Here is a 17,158-nt window from a genome sequence, read left to right as displayed (position 1 = left end):
CAGATGAGTTGCAAAATATCCTGAGTATTCCTCTTACTAACACAAGTCCAGCCGCGTAGCCTACTGACCTTGTCGCTCGCAACACTGAAGGCTTGGGTTAGGTGGGGGTAGAAATAGCCTAAGCTACTCTATCCCTTTGAGATGTATTTATCTTGTCTCAAACATATTTGAACTTGAACTTGGCTTAAGTTTAGGTCTTCGTTATCATCATAACCTCAAGCTCTTTTGTAACAGGATTTACCAATATTAATTTTCTTTGAGAAACTTGCCACAACGCCGTTAGTGTTTGAATTAAGGTGAAGGAAGGACCCAATGTGTTTTCTGTGGGGGGGGGGGGGGGTTAAAATTAGGTTTTAATACACTTAAACATGTATTGGGCGTTTCCTTCAACATTAATTTTCTTAATAAAGCCCTGGCTCACATACGGCTCCACCACTGACTTCCACAAGGTCCAGGCTGAAATCTAATATACATCACCAACAACTGTTTCCTGCCTAGCGTGTTAAGAAACAGTAACTCCGATCCAAAGATCGTGAATAACACAAGTGTTAGTAAACCTTGTGCCTAACATTAACATAAATAAAATCTATATCAAATGAAAGCTAATAACACTCATTAAATAGATTAGTTTCGAGTGCTAGGCTTCAGAGGAGCAGATGTATGATAACGCCTAGTTAACAGCTTCATTAAGGAATTGCAGCGTCATTCCTAATGAATCCTAGTCTTAATTAAAAATGAGAAATATAGAGAACGTGAGACGAAAAAAACTGACGAAAGGAGGAGATGAGGAACAGCAGTGAGTGAATGATGAGCAAGGAGACAATAGGAGCGATAGTGATTTGAAAATGATGGTGAATGTAAGTGGTGAAGGTATGCCTAAGATCGAGATATACTGATCAAGAATGGTAAGAATGAGCGGCGAAGGAGAGAGTGAGTGAGGGAGGCGGCAGTGATGCGACTGCAGAGCACCACAATCAATGAAGGAGGAACTGCGGGCCTGACTCATATGCCATCATTCAACATGTGGCACCATCACCATAGCCCCCTCCTCCTCCCCCCCTCTCAGTGGCAGCATCCACTCTAGATGCAGCAGCATCACCCCTCCCCCACTCCCCCCGCCACAAACATTGGTCATCACCGTCCTCTATTCATCCCCAGCCATCTCCCATTACTAGCATCCTTTATTCCCTTAAAATGCACATTCCCCAAAATCCCAAGTCTTCTCCCAGTGCCACAAGCCTCTAATATCCGAGTGCCATATCCCTGGCAACCTTCTGATACTATTATTACATAAGAACAAAGGTAACTGCAGAAGGTCTCTTGGCCCAAAACGAGGCTGCTCCTATCTATAACCACCCAATCCAAATATACAAGCCGTAATTGCCAGTCTCACTGGGGAACTTTAAAGTTACTACACCCTTCAGCACCTGCTTTAGTGGCCTTGAGACAGCGACAGGCATCAATGATCATCTTGCTTTACCCCCCACAACCTCAACTTCCGCTTGGAGCGCCGTAGCCTAACCGGGACCGAAATTCACTCGTGAGCTTATCTTTCAAAGTTTTCTCTCTCGCCACGACTCGACACAGAAGGATCATCTTTCACAATTGGCGGCGTATCTGTAAAACATGTTTGGCTTTTGTTAAAAAAAAACGGCGATATGGTCATACTCGGAAAAAAAAACTTGTTTTAACCGAATTAGGAACCAAATTCAAGCAGATGGGAACCCGACTACCAGTCCTGTAAGAGAATCGTTCTAAACTGCTATCACAACATAAAAGTTATGAACAAAGAATAGTCTTTGTTCATAACATCGACATTTTTATCTCCCACACCGATGAGAATATTTCCTCCAGCTCTCCTAACCACAATATTTACACTGCACTGATGCGGTTTCTCCCATTCAACAAAGGATTACGAAGCATTACAAAGGATTACATACAGAAATACAAACAGCAACAGATCCTAAGATTTAAACTGTTTATGAAAAGATCTGGTTACATAATGTAAGGCGACAATTGACCTATAGGTCTATACAGTACAAAAGCCTCATCTACAGCGTCGTTGTATGTTGTTCATTTCCTCCTCCCCCAGCAGCATGAGTCACCAGATGCCAACACCCTTAGTAACCAGAGACAACAGCAAGGCCACAACGTTGGGAGAGTGGTGGAACAGTGATGGAAGAGGTGCAGAAATCTAGAGTGAGGGGGGATGAGAGAGGTGCAGGAATCTATAGTGAGGAGTGGTGATAGTGTAAGGGGGGGTGATGTGTAGGAACAGTGTGGGATTAGGAAGAGGTTCAGGAATCGAGTGTATGAGAGGGGGGTGGGAAAGGGGCAGGAACCAAGAGTGTGGGAGGGGGAGCAGGGACAGAGTGTGCGGGGTAATCAAGGCAGAAGGGGAGGGCGTGATACTCAAGGGGTGACGAAAGAGGGAGCTGTGAAAGAGAAGAGAGACGATGGAGGGTGAGGAGAAAATGTATAGATGAAGGGTGAGAGGGGGGAAATGGAGGGTGAGGAGAGGGATGAAGGGGGAGGGAGAAGGATGACTGGGGTAGGAGGCAGGAAACATGCCAGTATAAACGTTGTTGTCTCATAACGCCATATTGGGTTGACAGTTGCCAAATACATGTCGGATATTTAATGCCACATTTTATACTACTGTATTTCAAATCTCCCCAAGATTCAAATTCTTTCTAATAGTGTTAGTAAAGATAACATCATTTGAAAAGCAACGCGATCTTTGGTAAGTATATACTGCTTAATATCAAAGGGTTTTGTCAACTGCCACACAGAAAATTATACATTTTCATATCCTGAAGAATTAAAAAAAAAACAGATTGGCAAGTATGTGTATTTAATATTTGTGCCTGAAGAATCGACCTATTAGTTCTTGGACCCCGCCTGTTTAATCAAACTATTTTTCGTCCATTATGTGTACTGCATATATTTCTCTCTAACACACACACACACACAATCTCCAGGTTAGCAGCTGCCTAACTCCCAGGTACCTATTTACTGCTGGGTGAACAGGATCATCAGGATGAAGAAATCTACCCATTTGTTTCTGCCTCGACCGGGAATCGAACCCGAGCCCTTAGGACTACGACCCCCCGAGCGCTGTCCACTCATGTTGTTCTAGATTGAGCTACTCAGAACAACAGCTCCGAGCAGCACGGACTATGGTGAGCCCGAAGTGTCCACCCAGCCACCAGGCAATGTGTGTACTCACCTAGTTGTGTTTGCGGGGCATTGTGCTTTGGCTCTTTGGTCCCGCCTCTCAACCGTCAATCTACTGGTGTACAGATTCCTGAGCTTCTCGAGCTCTATCATATCTACATTTGAAACTGTGTATAGAGTCAGCCTCCACAGAGTCCCACAGTTATCAAGAGGATAACATCAGCGGCATATGCCAGGCTGGCCAACATAAGAACGGCATTTAGAAACTTGTGTAAGGAATCATTCAGAACTTTGTATACCACCTATGTCAGACCAATCCTGGAGTATGTAGCCCCAGCATCTAGTCAAGCATAAGACTAAACTGGGAAAGGTTCAAAGGTTTGCCATACACAGCTTCAAGTGTAGATATGATAGAGCCCAGTAGGCTCAGGATTCTGTACACCAGTTGATTGACAGTTGAGAGGCGGGACCAAAAAGCCAGAGCTCAACCCCCGCAAACACAAATAGGGGAGTACAACTAAGTGAGCACAGTCAGTGTGGTGTGGAAGATGCGAGTGTGGGGTGGGCGAGAATGTCAGTGTTCCAGCCTTGAAGGGAGTGCCACGCTGAGCACACACACATGTATAAACAATCAACTCTCGACAAAATGTTACCACGTGTGTGGTGGGAGGGACAGACATGTAAGCGGACATACACGAAGAACCGCATAATTGTTAGCCATGATACTGAAATTTATGTATATATATATAATATTAATATATATTGTATAATATATATATGTAGCCCGTTCTCGTGGGCGTTCCCAACGTCAAGAAACGGTCGTACTAAGGGAACAAGTTGCAGCATGCGAGGTCCTGTGGTCTAGTGGTGGTGAACGTTCTCGATTCACACTACAGAGACCCAGAGTAAATCCCACCAGAACAGAAACAAACTGGGGTAGTTTCCTTTCACCTCATGCCCCTCTTCACCGAACAGTATCCTTTCACTTCATGCTCTCTTCGCCGAACAGTCAAGTGTCCGGAAGTTGGCTGTTCTGGGTTATTTTCCATCGTGGGGATGGACGGTAGTTGACCTGGGAGTTACAGTCACGCATTTTTTTTTTTTTTTAAACAGGTGGGTACAAGAACAGATGCCTTATGTCTTCTATGATTACGGGTTATTCATGCCCGTGCCACCTCTTGGGTGGCTTAATCTTTACCAATCAATCAATCGTCTTCTTTGAGCTTTCCCTTCCCAGAGTTTATGGTAAGCCTTATCCTACTCTCACCCAGCGTCAACTCGGGGAGGATTGACCGGGCACCGCTCCTTAACTGTCCATACACTCAACAGCAATTCAGGACCTGGATGTAAACAGATTGGCGGGTCGTGTTTCAGGGAAAACTAGAAAGGTAAGGCTTAGCATGAGCTATAAGAAAGGAAAAGCTCTAAGCTTGTTAGCAGGTGTCGGCAGACGTCTACTCCTGTTCCCACCTGTTACGGGAAAAGTTTATGTGTGCACGGGTGGGGGTTGGGGGGGGGGGAGAGGTTGGAGGCGGTAAGAGGGTGTTTTGGGGGTGGGTGGGGAGAAGGAGGGTGTTTGTAGGGAAAAGGGGGTGCAGGAGGAGGAGGGTTATAGGGTGAAGCAGTGATAAAATGCGCCCCGCACCCCACAAACCTACCCCCTTACCTCACTGCTATCAAGGAAGGTGAAACAAGCATCGGAGAACAGTGATAACCGAACTACCGATTTCACCTGTTTGCGTGTCCGTCTGGCTGTCAGGTGCTTGCCGCGCCCACCAGCGGGGAGAGTTGTAAACCCGAGCCAACGAGCAGCGCCTACTGCAGTAGTCCGATTGATAAAGAATAAGCCACGCAAGAGGTGGCACGGGCATGAATAGCCCGTAACGCAGTAGTCCCATACGTGCAAGCAACTTAAATGGTTACTACTGTCTCCGCATCTCCAAAATGTGTGTGTAAACGGTTGCTGTGCTATTCTCTAGGTAAGTCAACGGTTGCTGTGCTATTCTCTAGGTAAGTCAACGGTTGCTGTGCTATTCTCTAGGTAAGTCAACGGTTGCTGTGCTATTCTCTAGGTAAGTCAACGGTTGCTGTGCTATTCTCTAGGTAAGTCAACGGTTGCTGTGCGATTCTCTAGGTAAGTCAACGGTTGCTGTGCTCTTCTCTAGGTAAGTCAACGGTTGCTGTGCTATTCTCTAGGTAAGTCAACGGTTGCTGTGCTATTCTCTAGGTAAGTCAACGGTTGCTGTGTTATTCTCTAGGTAAGTCAACGGTTGCTGTGCTATTCTCTAGGTAAGTCAACGGTTGCTGTGCGATTCTCTAGGTAAGTCAACGGTTGATGTGCGATTCTCTAGGTAAGTCAACGGTTGCTGTGCTATTCTCTAGGTAAGTCAACGGTTGCTGTACTATTCTCTAGGTAAGTCAACGGTTGCTGTGCGATTCACTGCAGCATTCGACATTTTGGACGAGTTAAAAAGATTATGAACGTAAAGTAATTATGCTAATCACGTGACAGAAGATATTGAGTTATAGGGGACGCGTCACTAAAGATGACAAATCACTAGTAACATTAAGCAGATATTGATACATAAAGCTTTTAAAAAAATAGATACCTGGCAACAATAGGCAATTTAAAGAATTTAATATGTTTTTACCAATTTCTAAATGTCAAATGTCGATAGGTCAGTTTAAGCCCCTAAAAGGTTATCTGATCTAGGGCCAGGGAGCAGAACTATCCACACTATCCCATATTCATGTCACCCACTGTCGGATAGGCCAGTCAGGTCACCGGAGAGACGCACCCTATTCCATATGGGGGTAATGAGACCCTAAGATAAAGCCGACCGCTGACCCAAAGCTTGTTTTCAAGTATGGTGTTGCATTATTAATATTAACATGAGGGGAGAGTATCGATTATCATATGGGCTATGTACATATTGAGTGCCTATATGTGATTTATTATACAACTCCTGCCAGTCGCCATGACGCCCAGAATATTTAAGGAATACCAACTTTCCAAATGGAAGCAATCAACCCACATTGTGAATACTACCCTCGGCTGTATTCAGTAGTGGAAGACCCGCTACTGAATTGTAAAGTCTTATTAATGTCGAGATGGTGGCAGCAGCAGCAGGTAGCTAGTGTCTTGTTCCTGGTGGGAAAAGTAGCGAGGACGTGCTACCTTCAGCGTTCCTGGTGGGAAAGTAGCGAGGTCATGCTACCTTCAGTGATTCGTGGGGAAAGTAGCGAGGTCATGCTACCTTAAGTGATTCGTGGGGAAAGTAGCGAGGTCATGCTACCGTCAGTGATTCGTGGGGAAAGTAGCGAGGTCATGCTACCATTCAGCGTTCCGTGGGGAAAGTAGCGAGGTCATGCTACCTTCAGTGTTCCGTGGGGAAAGTAGCGAGGTCATGCTACCTTCAGTGATTCGTTGGGAAAGTAGCGAGGTCATGCTACCATTCAGCGTTCCGTGGGGAAAGTAGCGAGGTCATGCTACCATTCAGTGTTCCTGGTGGGAAAGTAGCGAGGACGTGCTACCGTCAGTGTTCCTGGTGGGAAAGTAGCGAGGTACGCTACCATTCAGCGTTCCGTGGGGAAAGTAGCGAGGCGCCCCAGCACGTGCTACCTTCACACTGCTCCTGGTGGAGGTTGGGAAAGTAGCGAGGAGCCGCCTCCCCCCACCTACGTGGTCTTCACGCTCACTACTCTTCGTAACCACCAAAGTTTCAGATTGTCACGATAGCCTTCCAGAGAGCCTCCAGGTGTCCACCTTCCCCCCACTACAATACATCCTCCTCCTCCGCCGCCGCCGGCCCCCAACACAAGAGCTCCACGGTCTCACTCTTTAAAGAGAGTCGTTGGTGAACGTCGGGGGTAAACAGTTTACACTAGCGTGGCCAGTTATGTGAGGAGTGAAGGTACACAGTTTACACAGGCCTGTCATCGTGGAGGCCTCGTCAGGGGACCACTTCACTAACAAACTCCCTCCCATAACACACTTTTCCTTCCAATCTAGGAAACATACGCTAATCGCACATCAAAACTCGCTAACACGAACATTGTTACACAAAAAAATAGCTAAATGCGTATTACGATTGGCGAAAATGTGTAAGAGCGGTAATAACACACATATATACAGGGAAGCGAGGAGCAGAGGGGCGCGTGCCTCCCTCCACAGTGGTCGGACTCACACTGAGCGCAACCCGCGCGCCTCCCACAATAACAAACCTGCAGACACATGTGTCGCCGCCACACTCCAGGACCACCGTTGTAATTTCCACAATTGCTGGCGTTACGACGTAATTAGCACATACCAGCGCAGCCACTAGTGCAGCAAATTAAACAAATGAAGCATTTGAAATATTTGAACGAGGCGGTTGGATATGGAAGCTAAGTTATTGATTGGCGGTAACTGGAAACTGCTGGCAGTGCCAAGGATGAAGGAATGCGACATGTTCAAAGCTAAAGCTGGGTTGGACATGTGTGCTGGAGGCCTGGAGGGTCTACAGTCTCTACACGAAGTAGCGGGAAAACATGCTACTCGTGAGCGCTCGGGGCTCGAACCCTCGTAGTCTGTGTTTGTGCTGACCGCTGGCCAGTGCTTCCACAAGTGGCATGGTGACATTTTAACTCACAGTGGCGAGTCAGGTGGTGCACCAATATACATTCAAGTATCACTCGTGTACTCAGCATAGCAATTCTCCACTGGTTAGTGAACGGTATGGCTGTTCCTGATTGAAATTGAATTGAAATAAGTTTATTGAGCCGTTCCTGACGTGTACCAGGCACGGTTGAGGGCCACAGGGCTAAGAACACTACAAACCAGGCATGACAGGGCGGATCTCGTCGAAACCTTCAAAATACTGAACAATTTGGAGCATGTCGATCCGGACAATGCCTTCAAAAGGTCAGATGTAACACGAACGAGGAGCAACGGATTCACGCTCAACAAGCCACAGTGTTGGACAGACAACATGAGATGCCTTTTCACCCATACGGGTTCTAAACCCGTGGAACCGCCTACTCGCCGAAGCCGTTAACGACAAAACTCTACTCGGTTTTAAAATACAACCAGGGAAGATCATCAGGGCAAATGAGGGCTACCGTTGACAAGCCGCCGGCTTCCTGTCATCGTCGAGGCCACTAATATTAATGACCCTCGGGTCAGTTCAACATATACAAGTTAAAAAGTGCATCATTCGAATCTGATTACACTATTGCGTCCATACCTTTAATTCTTACCTTAACCACTATTTATTTTTACCTTGAATACATTAAGTAGGCCTATAGCAGGTCTTGTGGGCCATACGAGGCATGTTGGGGCAATAGACCTACCAACTACTCCACCCATCCCAGTCAAAACAAGTTTCGTGCTCGTTAGGATGGACCAATCACCCACAGGGAAACAGACAATAGTGGGCCACACTATTGGCGGGACCAAAGAGCCAGAGCTCAACCCCCGCAAGCACAGTTAATCGAGTACAATATCCAAGAGTGACGTCAATTCAACGTCGGGCGGCGATTCTATGTAAAATTAACATTACTCTTTGACGCCGCACCATTGGGAATATATATTTTTATGTTGCGTCCAGTCAACAGTCAACTTCTTTCAGTCCAGTAGCGTCCAAAACCCGTGCCGGCATGAAAGGTGTGACGTCACAGTGACGTCAAACATCTCGTCCACGCTATAAAACAACATTTGATCTCATCTTTTCGTTAGCTTAAGATGGGATACGACAGGATAGGGCGAGATGAGATGGGATGGAAAGGGATTGGGTTGGATTAGGTTTATTTAAAGAGTAGCGATAACCAAGTCAGGTCAAACTTTTCAAATGTCTTAGAACCCCCCCCCCCTCCCTCCCTCTCTCTCTCTCTCTCTCTCTCTCTCTCTCTCTCTCTCTCTCTCTCTCTCTCTCTCTCTCCCAGTCTGCCTGTCTCCATGCCGAGCTTGTGTCACTAAGGTGTCTGCGATCTGACGTAGCCACACACTGTTCCTCGTGGCTCTTGTGCTCTGTGCCTGACAGAGCAGACACAGAGGGCGCTGGCAACATCAGTACTCTACAGGAAGGTGGACATCCGCCCCGGGCACCGCGGGACGGGGTCAGGGAGCACCCACATTTAACACTGTAACCTCTGTTGGGGAGTGTTGTAGCGTGCAGCCTCTCGTGTATTGCCCAACACCAACAGTTTGCTCTCCCTGTTTGGTACCTTACTGTAATAGACGAGTCTATTTTGGTCAGAGAAGTTTCTGTTCGGGAAATTGAACTCAAATTTCTGCCCATTTTATCTCTCCCATTACCGGGGATCGAACCCGGACCCCTAGTATTACGAGCAAAGAGCGATGTCCACTCAGCTATCAGGGCCCCCCCTAATGCGTGTGTGTGTTATTTATACTCTCAACCCTTTATCGACTGGTGTATAGGTTTCAGAGCCTATTAAGCTGTGTCATAGCTACACTTAAAGTCGTGTATGGAGTTTATCTCCACCACTTCGCTTCGTGGCGCATCCCACTTGCTCACCATCCTAGAGACTCTAAATGTCTGTGGCTCATCTGGACACTTCCTTGCCATCTGTGTCCCTTGGTTCGTGTAGCCCCAGCCCGGCTGCCTGCCAGGGACACACACCAGGGCGCTTGTGGTGAGATATTTAGCAAGTAGACAACAAGGGAGTCAACACTACTCAACACTCACAAGGAGTTCCACTCTACACAACACCAGTCATTCACAGGCTGGAGATGCCTGTGAAGTAACCCCAGCCACAGACCTCCGCCACCACACTGCAAGCGTCTCTGTTTTTTTTTCTCCTGTATTTAAAAAGAATAACATTTCCTTTGCACAGATCTGTATTAATTGGTATATTTGTTTGCATATTTTACTAATTTCACGAGAATTGGTACTATAAGAGTTGTTTAAAATTGCATGAAACAGTTTTGGTTCCATCTGCCAGTGATCAAATTTGCAAGTTGATACCTGGTTGATGGTGTTCTGGGAGTTCTTCTACTCCCCAAGCCTGGCAGGTGGTTCTTTAGGTGTTGAATCTTGTTACAGTTGAACAAGTAGCGGTTCAGGCAATGTCCAATTGGTCGTCAATAATATTTGCATATATTGTTGTGTTGATGCCAATCTCCTACACGTATGTGGAGAGCCTAGTCCCAGTCTGTGTCTTATTCGTTCTTCAACTCTGTTGGTGTGTGTACCCGGTACCATCTCTGTGCCCGGCAGCTGATGAGGATGTGATAATGAGGGCTGTGTCCCCGTAAGGATCTGCGTTTCCATCCTATTTTATAGTCCTTTGTAGTTTGCTAGTGTTGGCCAGGGCACTGGCATCCACGTTTTCTTTAAGTGTTTCCCTCTTTGGCTAGTTTGTCTTACAATTTCATTAACATTAATGCATAACTATGATATTTTTTTTAATACCCGTTAAGTGAAGGTTCTGTCTCCTAGCATAGTGTTTCATAAGAGTTTGAATGGGGTGTTTGGATGCCAGAGTTAATCATTACATGTTCATGCTCAGTTGAACACAACCACCACTCAAGTACGGTTTTATTAACAACCTCCGCCCTCATTAACCCCCTCCCACCCCCCACACACACACAACTAATGGCTGCTCTAACAATGTGGTCTCTTACCCCCGATATAGCGGGCTACGAGCTGCTTCTGATACTTGAGATGAAGAATGCGATGGGCAAAAGTAAAGTATATTTGAGCTCTTGGAAAAGCCTTGGGCGAGGGATATACAAATTTACGAACCATATACTATGGTTTATAAGCTCTATGACATACACATTGCAAATATAAAGCGAATACCTTTTTAACTCTTCTTGCTAAAACTATAATTATATCACGTTCGACTGCTATAAAGGGTTCTCAGTGGGCTTAAGAGTTATTTTTAATAAGGGGGGTAAGGAGCCCCACGCCGACTAAGAATCCCTTACAGCCCCCAAGGTTTGGACTTGCGCACGTCCTAAGCTTGCGGGGGCTTTGGACTTGCGCCCCGCACGTCCTAAACACATCAGATTAGACAACCTCCAACCCCGACCTGCACAAAGCACTTCGACTCTTTCCCTGTCGCACAATATTGCATAATTTCCTGATGCTACCGACGCTGATGTCGACCAGTAGAGACAGCTTGAAGGAACTACACTAATTTGTTCTCCAAATATTGTTTAAACAACATCTCCCTCCCCCCCACCCGAAGCCTTTTTTTCAGATTAACACCGAAACAAACTGGAACAAAACGAAAAGATAAAACTGTGTGTGAACTATAGGGTATCTCTTCAGGGAACGCCTAATGACTGTTCACTCCCTTAATTGCTAGTCTAAGATTTGGTCGGCAGTGAGGCTTCACGAGTCGACATATCACATGAATTTAATATTTACGTAAATAGTTGGAATTACAACGCTCAAATAAACCTTTTAAAAAGGATAAAAAAGCCGCATTTCGGTGCTCCTAATGACTGGACTATCATTAAATGGCTATCCAATAGTCTCTTACATCCACTAAAGGATAGGAATAGTTAATAGAAAATGGGTTATTGTATTAGATATTGTGTAGGACACACTACAGCAAATCAACCGACGTTCGGTATTAAATTTGTTAAAATTTCGCCATGAAGTTAACTGGGCAGTGTTATTAATGCCATTTAGTTTATTTAACGAATTTGGCCTCATAAAAATATAAATTTACCAGGAAAAAGTAGTTTATAATGATTTGTAGTTCAGAAAACGGTGGTACAGTATATAGCGTTTCACTGTTCCTATATTCTATATCAAGTTTGCTTTTCGGTAAAATGATTCAATTTTGCGACTACTCGGCAACAGGGATATATTTGTGCTTCCCGTAACACAGAGGTGGAGCTATATTCTCCGTGTATCTATATCGAGTCTACTGGAGTCCTCGACTATGGTTAGATCTGAAGTATTATTGTTGGTTTATTAGTAATATTACGGTCCCTCCAGAGGTTGATAAGCCTTAATAACCCTCCTGAGGTTGATAGGCCTTAATAACTCTCCTGAGGTTGATAGGCCTTAATAACTCTCCAGAGGTTGATAGGCCTTAATAACCCTCCAGAGGTTGATAGGCCTTAATAACCCTCCAGAGGTTGATAGGCCTTAATAACCCTCCTGAGGTTGATAGGCCTTAATAACCCTCCTGAGGTTGATAGGCCTTAATAACCCTCCAGAGGTTGATAGGCCTCAATAACCCTCCAGAGGTTGATAGGTCTTAATAACCCTCCTGAGGTTGATAGGCCTCAATAACCCTCCAGAGGTTGATAGGTCTTAATAACCCTCCTGAGGTTGATAGGCCTCAATAACCCTCCAGAGGTTGATAGGCCTCAATAACCCTCCAGAGGTTGATAGGTCTTAATAACCCTCCAGAGGTTGATAGGCCTTAATAACCCTCCAAAGGTTGACAGATCTCAACCCCCCAGAGGCTAAAAGGCCTTAATAATAACCGCTCCAAAGGCTGATGAACCTCAATAACCACCCAGAGGTTAACGGATCACCGAGCCCAGCCACTGACCAACCAACCAAGACCCAGGGTACCTACCTCGAAGGAGATCTCGTCCGAAGCCTGGGCGATGTAGCGCTTGATCACGTAGGCGGCGGCGACGGCGGGGGTGTTGATGTCGGAGTCGTCGGTGACGATGAGACGATGGCCGCGGTTGTCGAGCTCCAGCCAGTTGAGGACGGGCCCGCAGGTGATGAGGGAGCCGGCCACTTCGCTAAGCCGGGCCACATACTCCCCCAGCAGCCCGGCCACCGCCGCCTGTAACACAATCAAAAAAGTTTCTTGTTAAACAAATGCCTCTCCCCGTGCTTGCAGCTAGCTGTCACGGCCAATGACTATTTTCCGGCTGTCAATGTTTCACAACGTGTCAATATTATGACATTTCTCACTGGTGAAGGGAGCGAGACGCCCAGCCCGAGGTCGGTCAAGTACAACAGACTTAGAATCAAAAGCTGGATCGTAAATGATTTACACAAATTCTTAGTTGCGACTGAACTCAACAGGGGCAGTCGTACAAAAACTTACAATTAGTATTTCCTTAAATACTTTCCTATTTAATAATACATCTTCAGAAAGATGGATTTAGAGAGAGAGAGAAGATTAAGCCACCCAAAAGGTGGCTTGGGCATGAATAGCCCATAAGTGGTGGCCCTTTTGAGCCATTTCCAGTATCAATAGATGATACTGGAGATCTGTGGAGGCGCGACTGCACCCTGCGTGACGGGAGATGTCTCCCGTGAAAAAAGATGGATTTACAGATTGATTGATGAAGATTAAGCCACCCAAAAGGTGGCACGGGCATGAATAGCCCGTAAACCGGGATTTACAGATCAGTAGGTATGGATATATAGGCGGAAAAGTGGAAGTGAGGTGAGGTGCAATGACATTAATGAGATTAAGGGGATCTCAGAGCGATTTGATAAGCTAGAGCCTCTGGTGGAGGTTACGGGGTGATTTGAGTAAGATCACTGATACACATTTATCTCACTAATGCCTTATTAATATCCCTTAATCTCATTAATGACATTGTTCCTCACCTCACTGCTTTCCTGCCTCTATATCCAAGCTACTGCTCTGTAATCTGAAGATGTATTATTAAATGCGAAAGTACTTGAGGAAATTCCTGTCGCAATCTAATTTTCGTGATTTACACACACACACACACACATATATATATATATACATATATATATATATATATAAATATGATTTCAGTTGCATATTGTCCTGGGGACCATTCAGGCTTGTTCGCATATATATATATATATAATATATATATATATATATATATATATATATATATATATATATATATATATATATATATATATATATATATATATATATATATATATATATATGCGAACAAGCCTGAATGGTCCCCAGGACTATATGCGAATGAAAACTCACACCCCAGAAGTGACTCGAACCCATACTCCCAGAAGCAACGCAACTGGTAACTACAGGGCGCCTTAATCCGCTTGCTATGCCCAAGATTACCATCCGAGTTGCCGTCGGGGAAGTGGCTCAAATAGCCTCGGCTATCACTTCCTTTAACGGCCGTGATGGTCAAGCGGATTAAGGCGCCCTGTAGTTACCAGTTGCGTTGCTTCTGGGAGTATGGGTTCGAGTCACTTCTGGGGTGTGAGTTTTCATTCGCATATAGTCCTGGGGACCATTCAGGCTTGTTCGCATTTGTGTTCCTCACGTGTGCCCCAAAGAATGAGGTGATTTGGTGAAATGCTATGCCCAAGATTACCATCCGAGTTGCCGTCGGGGAAGTGGCTCAAATAGCCTCGGCTATCACTTCCTTTAACGGCCGTGATGGTCAAGCGGATTAAGGCGCCCTGTAGTTACCAGTTGCGTTGCTTCTGGGAGTATGGGTTCGAGTCACTTCTGGGGTGTGAGTTTTCATTTTCATATATATATATATATATATATATATATATATATATATATATATATATATATATATATTATATATATATATATATATATATATATATATATATATATATATATATATATATATATTATTAAATATGACCGAAAAAGTAAGATTAATAATTCTAACACGAATTTTCTCAATCTTTCGTACATTACGCTTCACTGTTGGAGGTAAATCAAAAATCACTTCTCCAAAATTCATTTTTATTTCTAGTCTGACGCGACACGGGCGCGTTTCGTAAAACTTATTACATTTTCAAAGACTTCACAAATACACAACTGATTAGAACTTGCGTTTCCCTGATTTTATATCTACATTTGAGTGAGGTGGGAAGGATGATGTGGCATTAACACAAGACAGAACACTAGGGGATATTAATAGGGTATTAAAAGTATCAACACAAGACAGAACAGAAACAATGGGTATTGAATAGAAGTGTTTGTAGAAAGCCTATTGGTCCATATTTCTTGATGCTTCTATATTGGAGCGGAGTCTTGAGGTGGGTAGAATATAGTTGTGCAATAATTGGCTGTTGATTGCTGGTGTTGACTTCTTGATGTGTAGTGCCTCGCAAACGTCAAGCCGCCTGCTATCGCTGTATCTATCGATGATTTCTGTGTTGTTTACTAGGATTTCTCTGGCGATGGTTTGGTTATGGGAAGAGATTATATGTTCCTTAATGGAGCCCTGTTGCTTATGCATCGTTAAACGCCTAGAAAGAGATGTTGTTGTCTTCAACAAGACAACAACATCTCTTTCTAGGCGTTTAACGATGCATAAGCAACAGGGCTCCATTAAGGAACATATAATCTCTTCCCATAACCAAACCATCGCCAGAGAAATCCTAGTAAACAACACAGAAATCATCGATAGATACAGCGATAGCAGGCGGCTTGACGTTTGCGAGGCACTACACATCAAGAAGTCAACACCAGCAATCAACAGCCAATTATTGCACAACTATATTCTACCCACCTCAAGACTCCGCTCCAATATAGAAGCATCAAGAAATATGGACCAATAGGCTTTCTACAAACACTTCTATTCAATACCCATTGTTTCTGTTCTGTCTTGTGTTGATACTTTTAATACCCTATTAATATCCCCTAGTGTTCTGTCTTGTGTTAATGCCACATCATCCTTCCCACCTCACTCAAATGTAGATATAAAATCAGGGAAACGCAAGTTCTAATCAGTTGTGTATTTGTGAAGTCTTTGAAAATGTAATAAGTTTTACGAAACGCGCCCGTGTCGCGTCAGACTAGAAATAAAAATGAATTTTGGAGAAGTGATTTTTGATTTACCTCCAACAGTGAAGCGTAATGTACGAAAGATTGAGAAAATTCGTGTTAGAATTATTAATCTTACTTTTTCGGTCATATTTAATAATATATGTCTACAGGAAAGACTGCTACCAAAATATACTAATATATATATATATATATATATATATATATATATATATATATATATATATATATATATATATATATATATATATATATATAGGGGTCCGCAGGTGGCTACGGACCCCTGTACCGTCAGCTGGTACAGGTACAGAACACACCTGTAACGGTACAGCCCCATCAGAGAAGTTATTGCATTAGCGACATAGCCTCATTAACGAAGATAACAACATTATAGAGCTCCCGGTTTAAGAGAACATTGGTAACGGTAAATGAGGGTAAGATCCTACAAATAATTAACTCTTGCTATTCTCAGAGGAAAGGGGAACTATCAGAGAGAAAGCGCCAAGTCAAGATGACTATATAGCACTGGGAAGGGGGGCAGGATTTGGGATGGGACGGGGGAAAGGAATGGTGCCCAACCACTTGTGGACGGTCGGGGGATTGAACACCGACCTGCATGAAGCGAGACCGTCACTCTACCGTCCAGCCCAAGTGGTTGGACCATTCCCAGGATAATTTTTATATTTTTTTCTTATTAAAGCTATATAGCCATAATGGTTTCTAGAATTCTTTTGATAATTACTTCTTGCAATGTGCATGACCGATGAAACCATCTCTATTAACGCCGACAAGGTGTACACGTACACAGAGAGGTACGTACTCATTGTAAGTACCCAGCTTCTCTGTGTACGTACAATGAGTTTACCACAGTGCTGGTCTATGTCCCAGGCTTCAGTAAACTTTCCGGTTAGTTAGTAAGGTATTGTGGCGTAGGAAATGTATATATTTATCTCTCAGAATGTTCGGTAATACCTTTATTGCTTGTGATGTGTGTCTATGTATGTATTAACACGATGTACTGAACAGGGGTGAGAATAGCTTGAGCTACCTCATCCCTTTGTGTGTATTTTACCTCAATAAACTTATTTCAATTTCAATATTGTAGCGACCTTAACCGGACGCGCCCCCACAAAGATGTCGCTAGGCTTTTACCCCAATACCAAATCTCACAGCGGCGGTCAGTCTTCCCGCCCAGAACACACTTGTTCCCGCAAAAACAAAAGCCGCGAGTGTAAAAAAAAAGCAGGAATTCGTAACCAAAACAAAACAGGGGCGA

At 44.4% G+C, this 17,158-nt stretch overlaps 1 protein-coding gene across 6 annotated transcripts in view; it reads right to left on the bottom strand.

Annotated features, from left to right (window-relative positions):
• LOC123745325 (GTPase-activating protein CdGAPr) overlaps positions 1-17,158 on the bottom strand; it is a 427,987-nt gene that overhangs the window by 58,859 nt on the left and 351,970 nt on the right. For 4 of the 6 annotated variants that reach the window (XM_069300776.1, XM_045725778.2, XM_069300774.1 and 1 more), the window contains one exon: positions 12,724-12,942. In XM_069300776.1, the coding sequence (XP_069156877.1) occupies positions 12,724-12,942 (219 nt within the window). Of the gene's footprint in view, positions 1-7,302; positions 7,395-12,723; positions 12,943-17,158 lie in introns of those variants that run through there. The other 2 variants (XM_069300779.1, XM_069300777.1) reach the window with 2 other exon arrangements.

This window comes from Procambarus clarkii, chromosome 44 (assembly GCF_040958095.1).
Source record: "Procambarus clarkii isolate CNS0578487 chromosome 44, FALCON_Pclarkii_2.0, whole genome shotgun sequence".
Taxonomy (NCBI): Eukaryota; Metazoa; Arthropoda; class Malacostraca; order Decapoda; family Cambaridae; genus Procambarus; species Procambarus clarkii.
The sequence above is the reverse complement of the archived record's forward strand: the minus strand, read 5'-3'. Positions and strand labels throughout refer to the sequence as shown.